This window comes from Rutidosis leptorrhynchoides, chromosome 11, assembly GCF_046630445.1.
Source record: "Rutidosis leptorrhynchoides isolate AG116_Rl617_1_P2 chromosome 11, CSIRO_AGI_Rlap_v1, whole genome shotgun sequence".
Lineage (NCBI taxonomy): Eukaryota > Viridiplantae > Streptophyta > Magnoliopsida > Asterales > Asteraceae > Rutidosis > Rutidosis leptorrhynchoides.
The window spans coordinates 309,626,089-309,647,245 of record NC_092343.1 but is presented as its reverse complement, the minus strand read 5'-3'; the positions used below and the strand labels follow the sequence as shown (position 1 = coordinate 309,647,245).

General features: G+C 33.9%; 1 protein-coding gene and 1 pseudogene across 1 annotated transcript; both read right to left on the bottom strand.

Moving 5' to 3' along the window:
* Positions 1 to 2,727: 2,727 nt before the first annotated feature.
* LOC139875645 (putative disease resistance RPP13-like protein 1) lies at positions 2,728 to 17,839 on the bottom strand (annotated as a pseudogene).
* Positions 17,840 to 17,928: 89 nt separating this feature from the next.
* LOC139875644 (putative disease resistance RPP13-like protein 1) lies at positions 17,929 to 19,317 on the bottom strand. Its single transcript, XM_071862964.1, has 3 exons — positions 18,971 to 19,317; positions 18,487 to 18,878; positions 17,929 to 18,326 (listed from the first exon to the last, which is right to left on the bottom strand). The coding sequence occupies exons 1-3, from the start codon at positions 19,315 to 19,317 to the stop codon at positions 17,929 to 17,931; spliced, it is 1,137 nt and encodes a 378-aa protein (XP_071719065.1).
* Between the last annotated feature and the right edge of the window lie 1,840 nt (positions 19,318 to 21,157).

Genomic DNA, 21,157 nt, shown 5'->3' with positions numbered 1-21,157 from the left:
TTCATGAAACTTAATGTAGTAATTACAAACGTATAAGCTGTACTCTTTTGAATAATGGTGTTAGTGTTACACAACATGGTTTTTTTTTTTGTAAACAATGACTTATTAGATGCTTTTATGTTATAGCCAAACCAGTTCGTTAAGGCTTGCATTGTTAGAGTTAAGAAAAGCAGAGTTTGCTCATAAGCTTTTTATTCGTCTTTGTATTTTTGAAAGTTTTATTTGACCACTGAATGATAACGAAATACGAATTGAAACAAACCTAAACTTTAAGTTATTTGTAACTTGATACATGTTACTGTTACTGAAACATCATGCAATATGTTGGTGTATACTTATGAACAAAAACAGGAACAGTGCACTTCATATTGTTGAACTTGAATTCGCAAAAGAATTTCATATCCAACAAAATTGAGGTTCTTGTCGAAAACTAGATGATGATATGTTGTAATTTAGTATATATGAGGGATGAGGTTAGTACACGTGGAAATGGATTAGTATATTAGTATTGTACGCCCAGTAAGTTGATAACATCACTGACCAACACGTCAAAATGGTTATCAACGTTACCTCGAAAAGTCAATATTTTTTTATGGAGGGTGGCTCTTGACAAGCTTCCAACACGTCTCAATCTCTCGAAAAAGGGCCTGGAGATTCAACAAATTACTTGTTCTTTTTGTTCTCATGCTATCGAAACTTTGGACCATATTTTGTTTGGTTGTCAAATTGCTAAACAGGTATGGGCTAGAATTCAGAGATGGACAAATGTTGGTATTCCTTCGTTCGATTCCTGGCAACTATGGATCGCTTGGATGGATGCGTGGTCGAGCACGAGAAGACAAAAGGAGCATGCATACGTCATAGGTGCGGCTTATATGTGGATTATGTGGCGGTTCAGAAACGAGAAGATTTTCGGTCCTCAAAGAATGAAGATATGTGATCTTTTTGATTCTATATGTAATTTTTCCTTTTCTTGGATTAGATATAGAAGCAAATGTATTTTATCTAGGACTGATTGGTTCAAATATCCCTTGTAATCGTTTTGGTTTTTCTCCTCTCCTAGCGTCTTGCTAGGTTGAGGTTGTTTATATATGGCTGTTCGAAAAAAAAAAAAAGTAAGTGTGGTACAAATAAAATCTGTTGTTGACATGTATCTCCACCCTTATGGCATATAAGGGCCTAATAGCACACAATGACCTAATGGTAGACAACAACCCACAACGTAGACAAGTTTGTCCCAAACTGCACACAGCTGAGGGTGGCAATTCTGACTCATTTGACAGCAAACTGGCCGGGTGACAATTCTAACCCCTTCAATAACAGATGGGTTGAACGGAAATTTAGACCCATTTTCTGTAACTGTTGTTGCTGCTTGTAACTGCTTAGACCTTTGGCAAAGCATTGTATATTATTTAACCCATGGATCATTATAAGTTGGTGTCTATAACTATTGATATAAAAAATATACATACTTTAAAAACTCCCTAACAACTATGTGTTTGTTTTGTTGCCTCTATCAAGAACATCTTGAACAAGTGTAACCCATACATATAGGGTCAACTTGTTGTTTTCAGATACTGATACCTTGATTTAAAAGAGTATCTAGTATTAAAATTACAACCCTTTACACGATCTCCACCAAAATGATACTGATTCCGCGTATGAAACCGCCAAACTAATTAAGTGCTTATAGCCTTTTTTTTTCTTTTTTTTGGTTGTGTGTGTGTCATAGAAACATGGCGATAATGTGCCTAAGTTCAAGACTGGTACAAATACGAATGCAGATGGATTGTTTTTGTGTTTAAAAAGGGAGAATTTGCACAAATTTCACAGACCCTGCAAAGGGAGAATTGATCAGCTAAGTAAATTGCCATTCACTTCATACTTTTGAAAGGTGGTAACAAAAATTTTTTGGGTAGTCATCTATAGCTTCTAATAAGTTGCGACATAATTATGTCGTTAAAATGTTGAGCTAAAGATGATCAACTATAAAAAATACCAGAGTGCAATATATTTGTTGTGCAATATATTTGTTGTCAGCGTGAAATACATATGGAATACATGATCTAACTAATAACCTTCATAGCTCAATAAATAGGATACATTAAAAGCACAGTTGTTATGCCATCAACAGGGAATTGTGAAAATCTTTATTAATCATTACAAGGTTACATCGCAAACAGAATTTTCAAGTTACAAAAAAAACTACAACACGATAATCACAACAAACTCTGAAACTTTTGCACTGCTTCTCCTTTGGTGTTTTGAAAGCCGTCAGTCCCCATTTTACTCCAGATGAATCACCTGTCAAATATCATATGAAATTCCCGAATTAGCATCAGATTAGGTAAAATACCAAATAAGCTGACCACTACACTTAAGTTTTTGTTACTCCTAATTTGATAGTTTTTGTAACACATATGTAGTCTAGTGTATGTTCATATATTTCCCAAAACATTATAAACATCAATTAAAGAAATACAAGAAAATGTCTCTCTGAGGAATTGTATCAAACAGGTAGAGGGCTAGTTTATTAGTTGCATATGGTAAGATAAGTAGATAACCAAAGCAACACAATATATACAAAACTTTGCAAAACAAAAGCCCCAAACCAATTAATACACAACTTTATTAATTTATAGTGCCTTGCAAAGTAAAACGCGTAAAAAGATCTAAAAAAATACCATGATGTTATTTCACGTGGCAAAATACATCTGGATTCCTTCTCTACTTTTCCACCTTCACTCTCAAAGATGAAGTTGTGTCTGGCACATCTTTAAGATTAGGGCACCTCCAAATATCAAGTTGTTGAAGATGAGTAAGGTGTTGTACGACCTCTGAAACTGATTCAACATACTTAAACCAACAGATATTTAAACAAGTTACAGATGGTGGAAGAAGAAACGATGTTGAATCAGTAGTATTATTTATTGCATCTTCTTCCATTGCAAATGATTTCACTCCTGAATCATCACCCCATAATGTTAGTTGAACAAGTGAGGGTGGGTAACTCTGAAGCCCCCACTCTGACATTGGCTTCTTTAACCTTCCTATTGTTAGCTTCCTTAAATTAGGAGGCCACAACCCACATGGAAATGAATCATCCATACTTGGACAATCTGTTATCGTCATCCCGTTCAAACATGTGAGACTTTTCAAATGTTCATGAGAAAATGACTTCAAATTCGTGCAATAACTTATTTCAAGAGACTTGAGAGAGGATGGGACATCCGCTTTCTTTACCATTGATCCCAATGTCAATGATGTCAATGAATCACAACTCTCGATCTTCAACTTCACAACACTAATAGGGCAATTGTAACTCTCCAATGAATTACAACCACTAAGAAACACATATCTAAGAATAAGAACAGATCCTTTGTCAATGTTGTTACTCCCCACATTAACACTAACCTCCTCTTTCTCTTCCATTGATACCAACTTATTACATTTATATACTTCCAACTCTTTTAAACTCACAAGAAACCCGTATGCCTTCGATTCTGAATCCCACAAGTATCTCAAATCATCACATCCATAAATATATAGATATTCAAGTGCCTTGAGATGTTTCAAAACATCCCCATCCAGTTTCGTAAGTCCTTCAATACGAGTAATTTTCAACTCACGAATTGACGAAGACGCACAAATTATAGATCTTACCACTTCTTCGGAGCATCTTTCTATATTTAAATCCTCAAGTAACGGTAATGATCCAATTGAAACGTCGGCAAGTTTCGGATAATCTGTTATATGTAGTTCAACAAGATGAGGAAACGTTACCATCACCAGTTGTTAATTGTGTACAACTTCTACAACCATTTATTTCAAGTTTCCTTAACTGATTGAATGATGGATCTCCGACCCAAGAAGGAAATTTCACTCCCCCATAGAACAAAATCTCGAGTGTTTTCAACTCTTAGATATTCAAGAACTTCATATTCAGCCTGCAAATTTCGAGAATCATCAAACACTTTTGTCCATTTCAAAACAATATCATCAAGACCCTTCTTTTGTTGCAAGTTGGCATCCTTTGCTTGTATTGGATCCATCACCTTTTCCAACCCTTCAATGGAAAGTTCACCCTTAAGATCAACAAGGTCTTTCAATTCTGATAATTTAAACCCAATATTTCCTTCAATGATAACCTTGGATAGAGTTTGTAGATTTGTCAACTCACCAATCCCAAAGCTAAAGTTCTTCAACAATGGAGTATATTTCAAGTCAAGATGTCGTAAGTTTATTAACTTCTCAAAACTGAACGACAAACTGGAAAAATTCTCACAATTACAAACCAGCAAGCTTTGCAGATTATATAGCTCACCGACTTGTTCAGGTAAGCTTCTGATGCAAGTTCCTGAAAAATTGAGGTACCTGATATGTTTGAGATTTCCAATAAACATTGGTGCCTCAGTAATGTTACAATAACTCAAGTTCAACACCCTTAGTAATTGTAGTTTTGGAATTAATTCAAGTAGTACGTTGCTCAATTTGAATTGTGGTTCGAACCTCATCCACCGTATTGACACTGACACCGACACTGGTAGGAAGGTTCGTAAGTGTGTAGCTCTGTGTAATTCCTTAAATGTTCTATACGTTGCATTTTGTTGACGTATGAATGAAAAGTAACGGAACTTCTCAAAAGCTTTGATCCTACAATTAAGATCCATCTTCTGATCCAACATACAGAAAAACTCACCCGCAACACTTATGGCCAAGTCATTCATCAAGTCGTGCATGATGTATTCGGATTCACTATCTGTTGAATGTTGAAAAAACGACCTTGATTGTAACTCTTCAAAATACCGGAAACCCAAACTCTCCATTGACATGTTGCCTTTTGATGGGTTTAAAAACCCCTCTGCCATCCATAGTAACACCAGTTCTTTCTTATGAAACACGTAGTCCTTCGGGAATAAACAACAGTAGGCAAAAAGTTGCTTTAATTGAGAAGGGAGATCAAAATAGCTTAGCTTGAGAGCAGGTAGAATATGATCACTTCCAACATCTGAACTCCATATCTCATTGTTCAACAACTTTTCCCATTCATCTTCATCGTTTCCTTTATTCTTCAACACTTCTCAACGATACCTTGAGCAAACGGTACAAGTGAGGGATGATTATCAAAGTTATGTTCATCTAGCGCACATTTGGCAAATAAAGACGGAGCGTATTCATCAGACAAAGGGTTCAGAAAGTGAGGTGTTACCCTGGTCATTAATGATGCGACCTGGGTCTTTCGGGTTGTCACGATAATTTTACTACCAGGTAACCCAACAAGTGGTCTTTCTAGAGTATCCCACACTTTGCAGTCTTCGTTCCAGACGTCGTCCAACACTATTAAGAACCGTTTTTGTGACAGTTTTGTTTTAAGTGCCACATGAAGTAGATTTAGATCTGTAAATGTTTTATCCTCCTCCCCGGTGACAGCCTGATAAATGGTGTTACTAATACTCAATACATTGAACTCGTCTGAAACACAAACCCAAGTCATGACTTCAAAGTGATCCATAACTTTCTTATCGTTGTACACTAGTTTTGTTAGAGTTGTTTTTCCAACACCTCCAAGGCCAACTTTGGGCACGATGCTCACATTTTGGTTACATGCTTCACCCCCCAATAGCTTTTCGAGCAATGCCTCTTTATCCTCTTCCCGCCCCAAAACTTTCTATATGCTGCATCTCCTTGACGTATGAATGAAAAGTAACGGAACTTCTCAAAAGCTTCGATCCTACCATTTAGATCCATCTTCTCATCCAACATATAGAAAAACTCACCCGCGACACTAATGGCCAGGTCATTCATCAAGTCGTGCATGATGTATTTGGATTTGCTATATGTTGAATGTTGAAAAAAACGACCTTGATTGTAACTCTTCAAAATACCGGAAACCCAAACTCTCCATTGACATGTTGCCTTTTGGTTAGTTTAGAAAGCCCTCTGCCATCCACAGTAACACATGTTGTTTCTTATCAAACACGTAGTCATAATAGCTTAGCTTGAGAGCATGAAGAGTATGATCACTTCTAACATCTAAACTCCATATCTCATTGTTCAACAACTTCTCCCATTCATCATCTCCCTTATTCTTCAAGACCCTCCCAAGTGCTATCAAAGTCAGAGGCAAACCACCACATTTCTCAACGATACCTTGAGCAAATGGTTTGAGTGACAGATGATTTCAAACAGTGGCGGAAGGTGAAAAACTATTTTGGGAGGGCTATTGCTAAATTTATAAACTTTTAAGAGGGCCATAAAGGTAATATTCTAAATTTATCTTATAATATAAGTAATTTTTACACTAGAAGCCAAAATTTAAGGATGGCCATGGCCCTCTTTTACTAACACATAGTACCGCCTCTGATTTCAAAGTTATGTTCATCTAGCGCACATTTGGCAAATAAAGAAAGAGCGTATTCATCAGACAAAGGGTTCAGAATGTAAGGTTTTACACTGGTCATTACCGATGAAACCCTCGTCTTCCGGGTTGTCACGATAATTTTACTACCAGGTAACCCAACAAGTGGTTGTTCAAGAGTGTCCCACTCCTTATATTCTTCGTTCCAGACGTTGTCCAACACTATTAAGAACCGTTTTTGTGACAGTTTTGTTTTAAGTGCCACATGAAGAAGATTTAGATCAGTAAATGTTTTATCCCCCTCCCCGGCGGATAAATGATGTTACTGATACTCAATACATTGAACTCGTCTGAAACACAAACCCAACCCATGACTTCAAAGTGATCCTTAACTTGATTGTCGTTGTACACAAGTTTGGCTAGAGTTGTTTTGCCAACCCCGCCAAGACCAACTATTGGCAAGATGCTTACATTTTGATTATTTGCTTCACCCCCCAATAGCTTTTCGAGCAATGCCTCTTTATCCGCTTTCCGACCCAAAACTTTGTAATCTAATGGAATAATCTGGTGATTAGTCTGTTCAAATAATCTGGTGATCTTTCAAATTTCCCGTAAACATCTAGACCGAGATTAGTTTTCTGATCAATAAGTTCAGTTAATCTAATGGAAATCTCATCTAGCTTTGAACTAATGTTACGACCATATACGTACTGAGTAAAAACACCATGGACACTCTTAAATAACTTACGACTAGTGATGGTGCTGGTGCTGGCATCAGATTTTCGATTCAGCTCACGCTTCATAGCTTCAGTGGCCATATCATCCACTACATCTTCCATGCCATAAGCCAATCTATTATATGTAGTTCAACAAGATGAGCAAACGATCCAGTTCTGTGATGACCCGGAAATTTCTGACCAAATTTAAACTTAATCTTTGTATGATTAACATTTCCGACACGATAAGCAAAGTCTGTAAAACTGAATCTCAAAATTTTTGAACTACTTTTATATATTTAAATACCCTTCGGTTATTTTCGACGATTCGCGAACAATTATATGTAAATAGATACATATATACTATAACTTGAAAAGTTAACAATGTATTAATTGTTTGATACCGTACATTAAACTTATTGGTTTAAATATCTATTTGAATATATATGATAAGTTGAAATACTTATTATTAAAATTTATTTATAAATAACTTCTAATGTGTGTTTAAAAACTGATTTATGTATATTAAAAAGATATATACATATATATAATTTCAAGTTATTTAGTAAACGATAGTAACATTCGTTTATTGATTCGATTGATATTCAGATAAGTTAACTAAAGCGTTTAAGATGAACCAGTATGCTACAGTATTTTCAAATTGCTACAGTACCCAAAATGCTACAGTTTTTTCGAAAATCACTACTTGCTACAGTGAAATTGAATTGCTACAGTGAATTGCTACAGTAAAAATTGACTTTGCTACAGTAACTTTGCTACAGTAAACACTATTTTAAAATGTATTTTAACAAATAGCGAGACGATAATTTATAGAAGTAAATGACCAAAACACTCGAAAGTTTAAGATATACTTTGAGTGGTACAGTTTATGGATAATTTAAGGCTATATTTTGACAAAGGTACGTGTCACGAAACATAAAGTATTATTTTTCTAAGCGTACGAAAATGCGTTCGAGAAACTGGAACCGGGACATAAGTCGAGTGACAACGTACGACTTATCGGAACAAAAATTACAAGTCCACTATGCACGTGAATTTAATATAATATATAATTAATTATATAAATTAATTATATTATATTTATAATTAAATAATATGTCGACAAACAACGAGACAAAAATTTGTGAGCTGTAAATCCTTCCCATGCGATCGCATGGGAAATGTGCTTGAAGGCCATGCGATCGCATGGCAGTCTGTATCTGGCCACATCTATAAATTCGAGCGTTTTTCTGATTTCTGATGCACTCCAACTCTTATCTATCTCTCTCGTATTATATTTAAATATTATTAATCTTATTATTATTATTATTATTATTATTATTATTATTATTATTATTATTATTATTATTATTATTATTATTATTATTATTATTACTATTATTATTATTAGTAATATTATTACATAAAATATTACGACGAGGTTATGGGCGTGTCACTTTCAAAACGGGTTTTCGAGCGGGATAGAGATAAAAAAACTATGGGTTATAGCTATGGACATTATGGATAATATTCAAGGGTATTGTTCTCAAGTCAAACCTAGTGTTTATCATCTTCGTTGCTTCTACGTACTTTTCTGAAATATTGAATCACAATATTGATACGTAAGCATTTATATTTTATCTTTTATAAATTAATAGTGTATCCATGTCTAGTGCTCGAGTATATATGTTTATGCATGCTTGTATACTAAATTTCGTCGTTAAACAGTTTATAATGAATCACTAATTAAATACATATACTACTGGTAAAAGGTATATGATATACATGTTTTTGGAAAGCCGGCGAAAAATCAATAACTTTTCATTTAGATATCGAATAGTTTCGATGAACGGATTAAAAGATATGATCAACTGAATTATGATTGACGTTAATCGAAATTGCTTTTGAATCTGCAATTAAGATTTAAACAACTTGTTTACGAGATTGATAAAGTGAACTTTTAAATATTACCAACCGAGTAAATGAATCCTTATATAAGGTACGTCTCGTTTGTTGAACTATTATCAAAATTGACTTTTTGAAACAACATTGGATAACTTTTGTATGTCAATAACGAGCATTAGGATTGTGATACACTATGACCTGACCTAGCTTGATAGACATTTATTGACCAACATATGTTCTCTAGGTTGAGATCTACGGTTATTTGGTAATCCGTGTTTCGATCACATTTTGGTGAACGACTTTATATGCTGCTAAGGTGAGTTTCATATGATCCCTTTTACTCTCTACATTTTTGGGCTGAGAATACATGCAAATGCTTTATTAACTGATTTACAATATTTATATGCGTGAGTTTCATTTGCTCCCTTTTTAATTGCTTTTGCAATATATATTTTTGGGCTGAGAATACATGCACTTTATTTTAAAAACAATGGATACAAGTACATACTAAATTCTACACTGAGTTTGAACCGAAAATCCCTTAGCTTTGGTAACTAGTAACTGCCAGTTATAAGAACTGGTGGGCGCGAGTAGTAGTATATGGATCCATAGGGTTTGATATCCCCGTCCGAGCTAGAGCACTAGCCTTTTAACGGACGTATGCTATTTGAGAAGCGTACACGTTGGTTTGCGTGTATTATTAAGATGATTATACAAAGGGTACAAATTATATATACGTTAAGTTTAGTTGCCAGGGAGCTCAATTTCGTAGAATATTTTGATAAACGTTTCTGGATGAAACAACTGAAATCTTGTGATCCACTTTTATATACAGATTATGCGAAACACTAAAACTATGAACTCACCAACCTTTGTGTTGACACTTGTTAGCTTGTTTATTCTCAGGTTTCCTAGAAGTCTTCCGCTGTTTTCTTAGATGTTAAACAAGCTATGTGCATGGAGTCTTACATGACATATTTTTCAAGGAGACGTTGCATTCACCAAATCATCACCATGTATCTTATTTTGACTGCATTGTCAACGGAAATACTGTTGTAAACTATTATTTATGGTGATTGTCTATATGTAGAAATCATCAGATGTCGAAAACCTTTGATTTAAATATTCATTTATGGTGTGCCTTTTCAAAAGAATGCAATGTTTACAAAATGTATCATATAGAGGTCAAATACCTCGCAATGAAATCAATGAATGACGTGTTCGTCCATATGGATTTGGACCGATCGTCACAGTTGGTATCAGAGCGTTGGTCCTAGTGAACCAGGTCTTGCATAAGTGTGTCTAACTGATAGTTGTTAGGATACATTAGTAAGTCTGGACTTCGACTGTGTCTGCATGTCAAAAGTTTTGATTATCATTTCTTATCAGAAATTACGTGTCTATCATCTTAAGTCTAAATGCGTCTAATTGCATTGATTGCATAGATAGTGTATAGACAAAATTCATATCTTGGCATATCTATTACAGTAAACTTTGACTGCCATCTTCCGAAAATTTCTCCGTAATTTACGGGATTTTGGTATTATATATACATATGTAAATTATGTATTGAAGAGTACCAATCAAATTTTATAATCTATTTCATATCAAAAATCATCTCTCTAATTATACAAGATGGATCCCGTATCTAGTTCAAATTCCTTAAATTCCGACAGCTATTCCGATATGGATATTCACCTGAATTCCGAAGACAGTGTAACCGGAATGGATCAACCAATTAGCCATCATCTATTCTGGATGAATTGGGGATGGGTTCGTAGCCTACTTAATTATTGGAGACAAGAAGAAGGCGATCCCTTCCATCCACCACATTGCCCTCTTGGCGAAGAACCCGAAGCACTTACCGGCGAACCTGTTCGTAATACCATTTTCTCTCTCATCTCCAGAATATCTCGTCATGATCATATACTCTCTCAAATTCTGGATCTTATTCATCCGCTCGTCCGAACCGCCAATCATCCCGGTATAGTAGAAGAAGTCAACGAGCTTCGCGCTCGGGTAGTGGCTTTGGAGAATATGGTGCAAAGGTTACAAGCACCAGCAGAATCTCCGGCATCAACAGTACCACCAACAACAAAACCAACAGTACCATTACCACCACCAACAACATCCTCACCGCAAGCCTCAACATCACAATATGTACTTTGAACATCAACGTCATACGCATCGTAGTTACCAAGAAATACCAGCAACAATAACCGATGAAGTATTAACTTATTTCCCCTGAAGGAATTTTATGTATATTTAATATATATGAATTTTGAAATCAAAATAAATCTTTTCGTACTAAGCTATTACGTGTGAATCTTAACTGGTAGGTACTACTCGGTTAGTTCATATTACTAATATGCAATGATGTGCATCCTTCCTTAATAACTTAACCATTGTTAACTACAATCTCTGTTTCAACTTAATGAATTTCATTTCATAATAAACCAAGTGTATTATTCAATTACATAATTGATTTTACATTTTCATTTTCGATGTACTCGAAACTTTCCAGAAAACATCATCTGTGCCTTGTAAGGTTCACAAAGATTCCACAAGCATCAACATCCTTCACCGAGAAATAAGAATAAATAATGGAGTATCGATTACATTAGCGAAATACTCCGCAAAGATTATGTAATCTTTAATGTTTTAGAGATTAATCATTTCTAAGTCAATTCGAAAATCAAATGAGCTTAATATGATATTAACTCATTAAATCTGTATTAGATTTGAAAAAAAAAAAATATACATACATATATTTTCATAAAGACGGTAATAAAAAAAAAAAAAATTCTTTTGTACAAAGTATTAATTGTGAAATCTTTAACGGGTAGGTACTACTCGAGAAATATTTAAGTTCACAATTAATATGTTACACTGTACATTCTTCAATTTTGATTCAAAAATCATTAACTATACTTACTATCTTCACAATGATACACAATCATTTCATGCAAATTCAATCACATATTCTGATATCGACGGATCAGAATCCAAGCCATAACTCTGAACCGGTGACATCATTCTTAGATCTCTACATCTTTCAAATCTATACTTTGACTTCAAAACTATGCAAGATCCTTTAAAATTGTTTTTACCGAAAATAACCTTGCAATTCCTTTTCAAAGTATCCAGTATTATCAACCATTCAACCAGTCAACGACGACCTTTCAGACTTGTAATTTTGGCATATACGTTTTCGTTACTGGGGAACCTTTCATGTTCCACCACATTAGCAGTAAATTTACCAACAACTTCATTGATCTTTGACCTTCCAAAAAAATCCTTATACTCATTGAAACCGTATCATGTACTCATCCACATCTTGTAACGGCAATTGCCATACCAACTATCGGGAATTAGCAATCAGTATTTTGAAATCTTGTAGCACGTCTACGCCAACAGTTATATGTGTACATATAACGTCTACCTCCTGGACTTACATACTTCGAATGTGAAGTTTCCGAAAAACACCCCAAACTACGAAACTAGTTCTCCGAATTTTGGAAAAATGTTGATGAAGCAGCAAAAACTGTAAACGAGAAAGTTTGGAACTGGAAAACGGATTGAGCAAAGTATGAAAGAGGCTGTGGATAAATCACAAGGACGAAACCTGTCTTTAAAGAATCCAAATGATTCAGTATCTGCTGAAGCCATTAACGAATACCTTGCTTCCGAATCTAAACCCTTGCAGACAATATTCTTCATCATCCTCTGATATTAGAAATTCTAGGATATCATCGTATCTTTCATTATAAATATCCTCCATATTTCTGGAGATAATTTCATAATCATTCTTATCGAAAATCAATTTTCTCTTTACGATATCTGTGTTACCCTATAAAAGAAACTATTTTAGTTTCTAAATTCTGAAACTTTCAAGTTTAAAATATGAATATTTTGGAAGTGGTGTTGGGAGCTAAAGCATGAGTTAGTATAATATAATGACACTTGATCAACGTGATTATATTACAGTAAGTCATGTTGAGTTTCTAATGGAACGTGACAAAGGTTCACAGATCACACCCTCATCATGAACCATGTTACATAACTCTTTCATTCTATATAATCTCTAAAAATATCAAGAAAATATTTTCTTAATGATTCGGTCTTTTTCGAGGTATTCTGGTAATTTGACAAGTCAGATTGTGCTATTACCATTTCTTTCTTAGAACATTAGTTATGTTCATCTGAAACTTCATACCTACGAATTCTGGACCATTATTCACTTGACTTAAAGTCGGGAAGAGAAAACGAAAGCATGAAGCTCCAAAATATAATGGAAAATATGAAGCCCGAAAACAACCCCGAAATTACAAACCGTGTATATCAATGCGTATAGCAATATAAAGATACGGGAGAATGAAAAACAATATAACCCCAAGGTAATAGTAGAAGAAAATAACCTCCTCTGGTGGCAGATGAAAAAGAAGAATGAATGATACGATAGCTAAGAAAATATCAAGAATCAGAACTGGATTAAGCATTTTCACAATCTATTAGGAAGTATGAAATAAGGAAGAAGATTATAGGAGTGGTGAAAATAAATGAAACGGAAGAGGTCAATTTATAGCAAAATATCAGACATAGCAATCGAGGCAGATTACACATTTAATCAAAGAAAATCCTAATTTCCGCAAATTCTGAAGAATCAAATCTTATTTAGATTATGAAGATTTTCTATTCCTTAAAATCCGGAAATCAATTGTTACTACATCAAGAGATAAGACGCATCTCTATTCTCCATTTCACTTGATTACGATAACTTCTCTCATACGCTTTGAGTAATTGGATTATTGTATCTATATTATTCAACCGTGATAAAACTCTAGTTATCGACTCATATTCGTCATGAAAATATTTTTATTGTTAGCCATGACGACCTCACTCAAATTTCGGGACGAAATTTCTTTAACGGGTAGGTACTGTGATGACCCGGAAATTTCTGACCAAATTTAAACTTAATCTTTGTATGATTAATATTTCTGACACGATAAACAAAGTCTGTAAAACTGAATCTCAAAATTTTTGAACTACTTTTATATATTTAAATACCCTTCGGTTGTTTTCGACGATTCGCGAACAATTATATGTAAATAGATACATATATACTATAACTTGAAAAGTTAACAATGTATTAATTGTTTGATACCGTACATTAAACTTATTGGTTTAAATATCTATTTGAATATATATGATAAGTTGAAATACTTATTATTAAAATTTATTTATAAATAACTTCTAATGTGTATTTAAAAACTGATTTATGTATATTAAAAAGATATATACATATATATAATTTCAAGTTATTTAGTAAACGATAGTAACATTCGTTTATTGATTCGATTGATATTCAGATAAGTTAACTAAAGCGTTTAAGATGAACCAGTATGCTACAGTATTTTCAAATTGCTACAGTACCCAAAATGCTACAGTTTTTTCGAAAATCACTACTTGCTACAGTGAAATTGAATTGCTACAGTGAATTGCTACAGTAAAAATTGACTTTGCTACAGTAACTTTGCTACAGTAAACACTATTTTAAAATGTATTTTAACAAATAGCGAGACGATAATTTATAGAAGTAAATGACCAAAACACTCGAAAGTTTAAGATATACTTTGAGTGGTACAGTTTATGGATAATTTAAGGCTATATTTTGACAAAGGTACGTGTCACGAAACATAAAGTATTATTTTTCTAAGCGTACGAAAATGCGTTCGAGAAACCGGAACCGGGACATAAGTCGAGTGACAACGTACGACTTATCGGAACAAAAATTACAAGTCCACTATGCACGTGAATTTAATATAATATATAATTAATTATATAAATTAATTATATTATATTTATAATTAAATAATATGTCGACAAACAACGAGACAAAAATTTGTGAGCTGTAAATCCTTCCCATGCGATCGCATGGGAAATGTGCTTGAAGGCCATGCGATCGCATGGCAGTCTGTATCTGGCCACATCTATAAATTCGAGCGTTTTTCTGATTTCTGATGCACTCCAACTCTTATCTATCTCTCTCGTATTATATTTATATATTATTAATCTTATTATTATTATTATTATTATTATTATTATTATTATTATTATTATTATTATTATTATTATTATTATTATTATTATTATTATTATTATTATTATTATTACTATTATTATTATTAGTAATATTATTACATAAAATATTACGACGAGGTTATGGGCGTGTCACTTTCAAAACGGGTTTTCGAGCGGGATAGAGATAAGAAAACTATGGGTTATAGCTATGGACATTATGGATAATATTCAAGGGTATTGTTCTCAAGTCAAACCTAGTGTTTATCATCTTCGTTGCTTCTACGTACTTTTCTGAAATATTGAATCACAATATTGATACGTAAGCATTTATATTTTATCTTTTATAAATTAATAGTGTATCCATGTCTAGTGCTCGAGTATATATGTTTATGCATGCTTGTATACTAAATTTCGTCGTTAAACAGTTTATAATGAATCACTAATTAAATACATATACTACTGGCAAAAGGTATATGATATACATGTTTTTGGAAAGCCGGCGAAAAATCAATAACTTTTCATTTAGATATCGAATAGTTTCGATGAACGGATTAAAAGATATGATCAACTGAATTATGATTGACGTTAATCGAAATTGCTTTTGAATCTGCAATTAAGATTTAAACAACTTGTTTACGAGATTGATAAAGTGAACTTTTAAATATTACCAACCGAGTAAATGAATCCTTATATAAGGTACGTCTCGTTTGTTGAACTATTATCAAAATTGACTTTTTGAAACAACATTGGATAACTTTTGTATGTCAATAACGAGCATTAGGATTGTGATACACTATGACCTGACCTAGCTTGATAGACATTTATTGACCAACATATGTTCTCTAGGTTGAGATCTACGGTTATTTGGTAATCCGTGTTTCGATCACATTTTGGTGAACGACTTTATATGCTGCTAAGGTGAGTTTCATATGATCCCTTTTACTCTCTACATTTTTGGGCTGAGAATACATGCAAATGCTTTATTAACTGATTTACAATATTTATATGCGTGAGTTTCATTTGCTCCCTTTTTAATTGCTTTTGCAATATATATTTTTGGGCTGAGAATACATGCACTTTATTTTAAAAACAATGGATACAAGTACATACTAAATTCTACACTGAGTTTGAACCGAAAATCCCTTAGCTTTGGTAACTAGTAACTGCCAGTTATAAGAACTGGTGGGCGCGAGTAGTAGTATATGGATCCATAGGGTTTGATATCCCCGTCCGAGCTAGAGCACTAGCCTTTTAACGGACGTATGCTATTTGAGAAGCGTACACGTTGGTTTGCGTGTATTATTAAGATGATTATACAAAGGGTACAAATTATATATACGCTAAGTTTAGTTACCAGGGTGCTCAATTTCGTAGAATATTTTGATAAACGTTTCTGGATGAAACAACTGAAATCTTGTGATCCACTTTTATATACAGATTATGCGAAACACTAAAACTATGAACTCACCAACCTTTGTGTTGACACTTGTTAGCATGTTTATTCTCAGGTTTCCTAGAAGTCTTCCGCTGTTTTCTTAGATGTTAAACAAGCTATGTGCATGGAGTCTTACATGACATATTTTTCAAGGAGACGTTGCATTCACCAAATCATCACCATGTATCTTATTTTGACTGCATTGTCAACAGAAATACTGTTGTAAACTATTATTTATGGTGATTGTCTATATGTAGAAATCATCAGATGTCGAAAACCTTTGATTTAAATATTCATTTATGGTGTGCCTTTTCAAAAGAATGCAATGTTTACAAAATGTATCATATAGAGGTCAAATACCTCGCAATGAAATCAATGAATGACGTGTTCGTCCATATGGATTTGGACCGATCGTCACAAGTTCTAGCGTTGTTACCATCATCAGTTGTTAATTGTGTACAACTTCTACAACCATTTAATTCAAGTTTCCTTAACTGATTGAATGATGGATCTCCAACCCAACTAGGAAATTTCACTCCCCCGTACCAAAAAATCTCGAGTGTCTTCAACTTACAGTGAGGTCTTAGATATTCAAGAACTTCATATTCAGCCTGCAAATTTCGAGGATCATCAAACACGTATGTCCATTTCAAAACAATATCATCAAGACCCTTCTTTTGTTGCAAGTTGGCATCCTTTGCTTGTATTGGATCCATCACATTTTCCAACCCATTAATGGAAAATCCACCCTGAAGATCAACAAGGTGTTTCAGTCCTGATAAATTAAACCCACTACCTCCTTCAATGAAAACCTTCTGTAGAGTCTACAGTTGAGTCAACTCACCAATCCCTGATGGAGTCTTCATCAACCTTGTAGTATCATCAAAGTCGAGATGTCGTAAGTTTATCAACTTCTCAAAACTAACTGGCAAGCTAGCTAAATTAGGAAACTCACGAACCAGCAAGCTTTGCAGATTACGTAGCTCACCGAATTGTTCAGGTAATCTTTCAATACTAGTTCCTGAGAAATTAAGGTACCTTATATGTTTGAGATTCCCAAAAAACATTGGAACCTCGGTAATGTTACAATAACTCAAGTTCAACACCCTTAGCAATTGTAGTTTTGGAAGTAATTCAACAAGAACGTTGTCCAATCCGATTTTAAATTCCCACTTATATTTAAAATAATACTGATGCATTGATTCCCGCACTGACACAGGTAGGAAGGTTCTTAAGTGTAGCTTTGTGTAATTCCTTAAACTTTCTATATGCTACATCTTGTTCACGTATGAATGAAAAGTGACGGAACTTTTCAAAAGCTTCTATCCTACCATTTAGATCCATCTTCTCATCCAACATACAAAAAAACTCACCCGCAACACTTATGGCCAGGTCATTCATCAAGTCGTGCATGATGTATTCGGATTCACTATCTACAGAATGTTGAAAAAATGACCCAAAAACTCCATTGACATGTTGCCTTTTGGTGGGTTTAGAAACCCCTCTGCCATCCAAAGTAACACCAGTTGTTTCTTATCGAACACGTAGTCTTTTGGGAATAAGCAGCAATATGCAAAAAGTTTCTTAAGTTGAGATGGGAGATCATAATAGCTTAGATTAAGAGCCGGTAGAATATGATCACTTCCAACATCTGAACTCCATATCTCACTGTTCAACAACTTTTCCCATTCATCTTCATCGTTTACTTTATTCTTCAAGACCCTCCCAAGTGCTATCAAAGCCAAAGGCAAACCACCACATTTCTCAACGATACCTTGAGCATATGGTACAAGTGAGGGAAGATTCTCAAAGTTATGTTCATCTAGCGCGCCTTTGGCAAATAAAGACAGAGCATATTCATCAGACGAAGGGTTCAAAAAGTGAGGCGTTACACGATAATTTTACTACCAGGTAAATCTACAAGTGGTTGTTCAAGAATATCCCACACCTTGTTGTCTTCGTTCTAGACGTCGTCCGACACTATTAAGAACCGTTTTTGTGACAGTTTTTTTTAAGTGCCACATGAAGTAGATTTAGATCTGTAAATGTTTTATCCTCCTCCCCGGTGACAGCCTGATAAATGGTGTTACTAATACTCAATACATCGAACTCGTCAGAAACACAAACCCATGCCCTGAGTTCAAAGTGATCCTTAACTTTCTTATCGTTGTACACTAGTTTAGCTAGAGTTGTTTTGCCAACGCCACCCATACCAACTATGGGCAAGATGCTCACGTTTTGAGTACTTGCTTCACCCCCCAATAGCTGCTCGAGTAATGCCTCTTTATCCGCTTCCCGACCCAAAACTTTGGACACATCAACAAGTGAAGTTTCCAACCGTCTGTTGAATAATCTGATGATCTTTTGAATTTCCCGTAAACATCTAGACCGAGATTAGTTTTCTGATAAATAAGTTCAGTTAATCTAATGGAAATCTCATCTAGCTTTGAACTAATGTTACGACCATACACGTACCGAGTAAAAACACCACGGACACTCTTAATTAACTTACGACTAGTACTGGTGCTGGTATCAGATTTTTGATTCAGCTCGCGCTTCATAGCTTCAATGGCCATATCATCCACTATACCCTCCATGTCATAAGCCAATTCCTGAAGCTCCTTTAGCCATGTTCTAACAGCATTATGAGTTATTTGCTTGTGACCTGCATCAACGAGCACATCTTGGATTAGGCACAAATCTTTCTTCCATTTCTTCAGCTGAGATTCGATTCCTTCATGTTTAGCCAAATTCAACAACAGACCAGAGATTAGCTTCTTGATCAGCACATTCACGGCTGCGCTAACAATTGTTTCACCCATTAACTGCCTTTTTGAAGATAATTTAAAGGATCATTTGTTTGTAAGGGTATTTGATTGAATTGAAAATATGTGTGGCTGTCTTTTGGGTAAGGCTTCTTATGTATTACGGAGTAATACACTTGAAATGTTAGGTAAGTAAAGTTATGACATATTTTTGAAATGATACTGCTTTGAAAATTTAATTAAAAAAACATATTACTAGTATAAATATAAATAGCTGATGTCATCAAACACCTTACGTGCAAGAGGCACCTTGCTCCTACAAAGTACATACATTGACCATCTCCAAAGATATGCACGTAAGGTGTTTGATGAAATGTCTGAAAGAAAACATTAATTATGACATCAGGTAGGAGCAAGAGGCACCTTGCGTCCTTGCGTCCCCGGGAAGCAAGGTCGCATGTGACGACCCGAAAATTTCCGACCAAATTTAAACTTAATATTTATATAATTCCGACTTGATAAGCAATAAATTTTAATAAATCTTGATACTCCGAAAAGAGTTTTATACAAGCTTTTGGTCACCCTTTTATTCCGACGATTCACGAACGTCATAACTTGATTTAATTGTTTAATTGTTTAATTGTTTAATTATTGTGTATATATATGGATTTATATATATTTAACTTGAAAATATGATAATTAAATATCTCATTAAGTATATTAACAAAGTATTATATATATATTTTCATACTACTAATTTAAAGAGTTTTCAAATAATATATATATTACTATTTAAACGACGTAATTAACTTATGTTAAAATGTATTTACATATAATGTATTACGAGTGTAAATACATCCTTACAAGTATTGAATACACTTTATAATATACCAATACATATAAAGGATAGCTATACTCGTATTTCCGTTCAATTTCCTCAAAGAATTCTACTCGCATTCATACGGTATTTTTATCCGTATTATACACAACTTCTAGAAGTATTTACTATTGGTATATACCAATAGAAATCTGCAATTATTTGTGTAATATGTCATCCACGATCTAATCAATTTAATATGTCATGCATGAATTAATACAATTTAACTTATCTTAGATATTTTCACTAAAAGTCAAAATTATAAGCTTATAAATAAGGACCATTTTAACTCATTTTTACACCACATTTTTTTAAACTAAAAACATACACTTGAATGCTCTCATATCATACTTTAATCTCAGTAACTTTCCTCTTCATAATCAAGGTAAAATACTTCTCAAAATCCTTGTTCAATTCCTTGTATAGTTGCTATCTTATTATACTTATAAAACTTGTAAAAACTAGAACTTGTTTTGGTGAACACCAAGCTTGTTTGAAAAACTAATCTAATCTTTCTAACTTAACTCTAATAACACTTATTTATATGTATTATGATGTTATATTAAGTTAATATAAGAACTTATAACTTGTACATATGAAGAACACCTTGAAACTTAACATATATCCTTTAATCTCCATTTGGTAAAAAGCGGGCTGTTTTGGGTTGGGAATTAAAAACATATCTTAGACTTTGAGTTCGAGGCTAAGACTTTGGAAATATTTTAATATATTTAAATAAGACTTCCAGTATTTTTTGCATGATTTTATACAAAGTAGAAGTATTTTATCAAAAATCATATATTGGGTGGATGACGGGATTTTTCCAAATCTGTCCACCGACACAAAAAGAGGGTAAAGCTCTAAAAATTACTACTTGGGATGAACTTTTCGAATTGGTGTTGTAAAATTTACTTCTTAATGAATCCATAGCAATTTGATTCACTTTAAACGGAGTTGTAATGAATATTTGGCGAGCAAAACAAAATCTGCTAAAATTAACGTTGTATGGACGAAATTTAT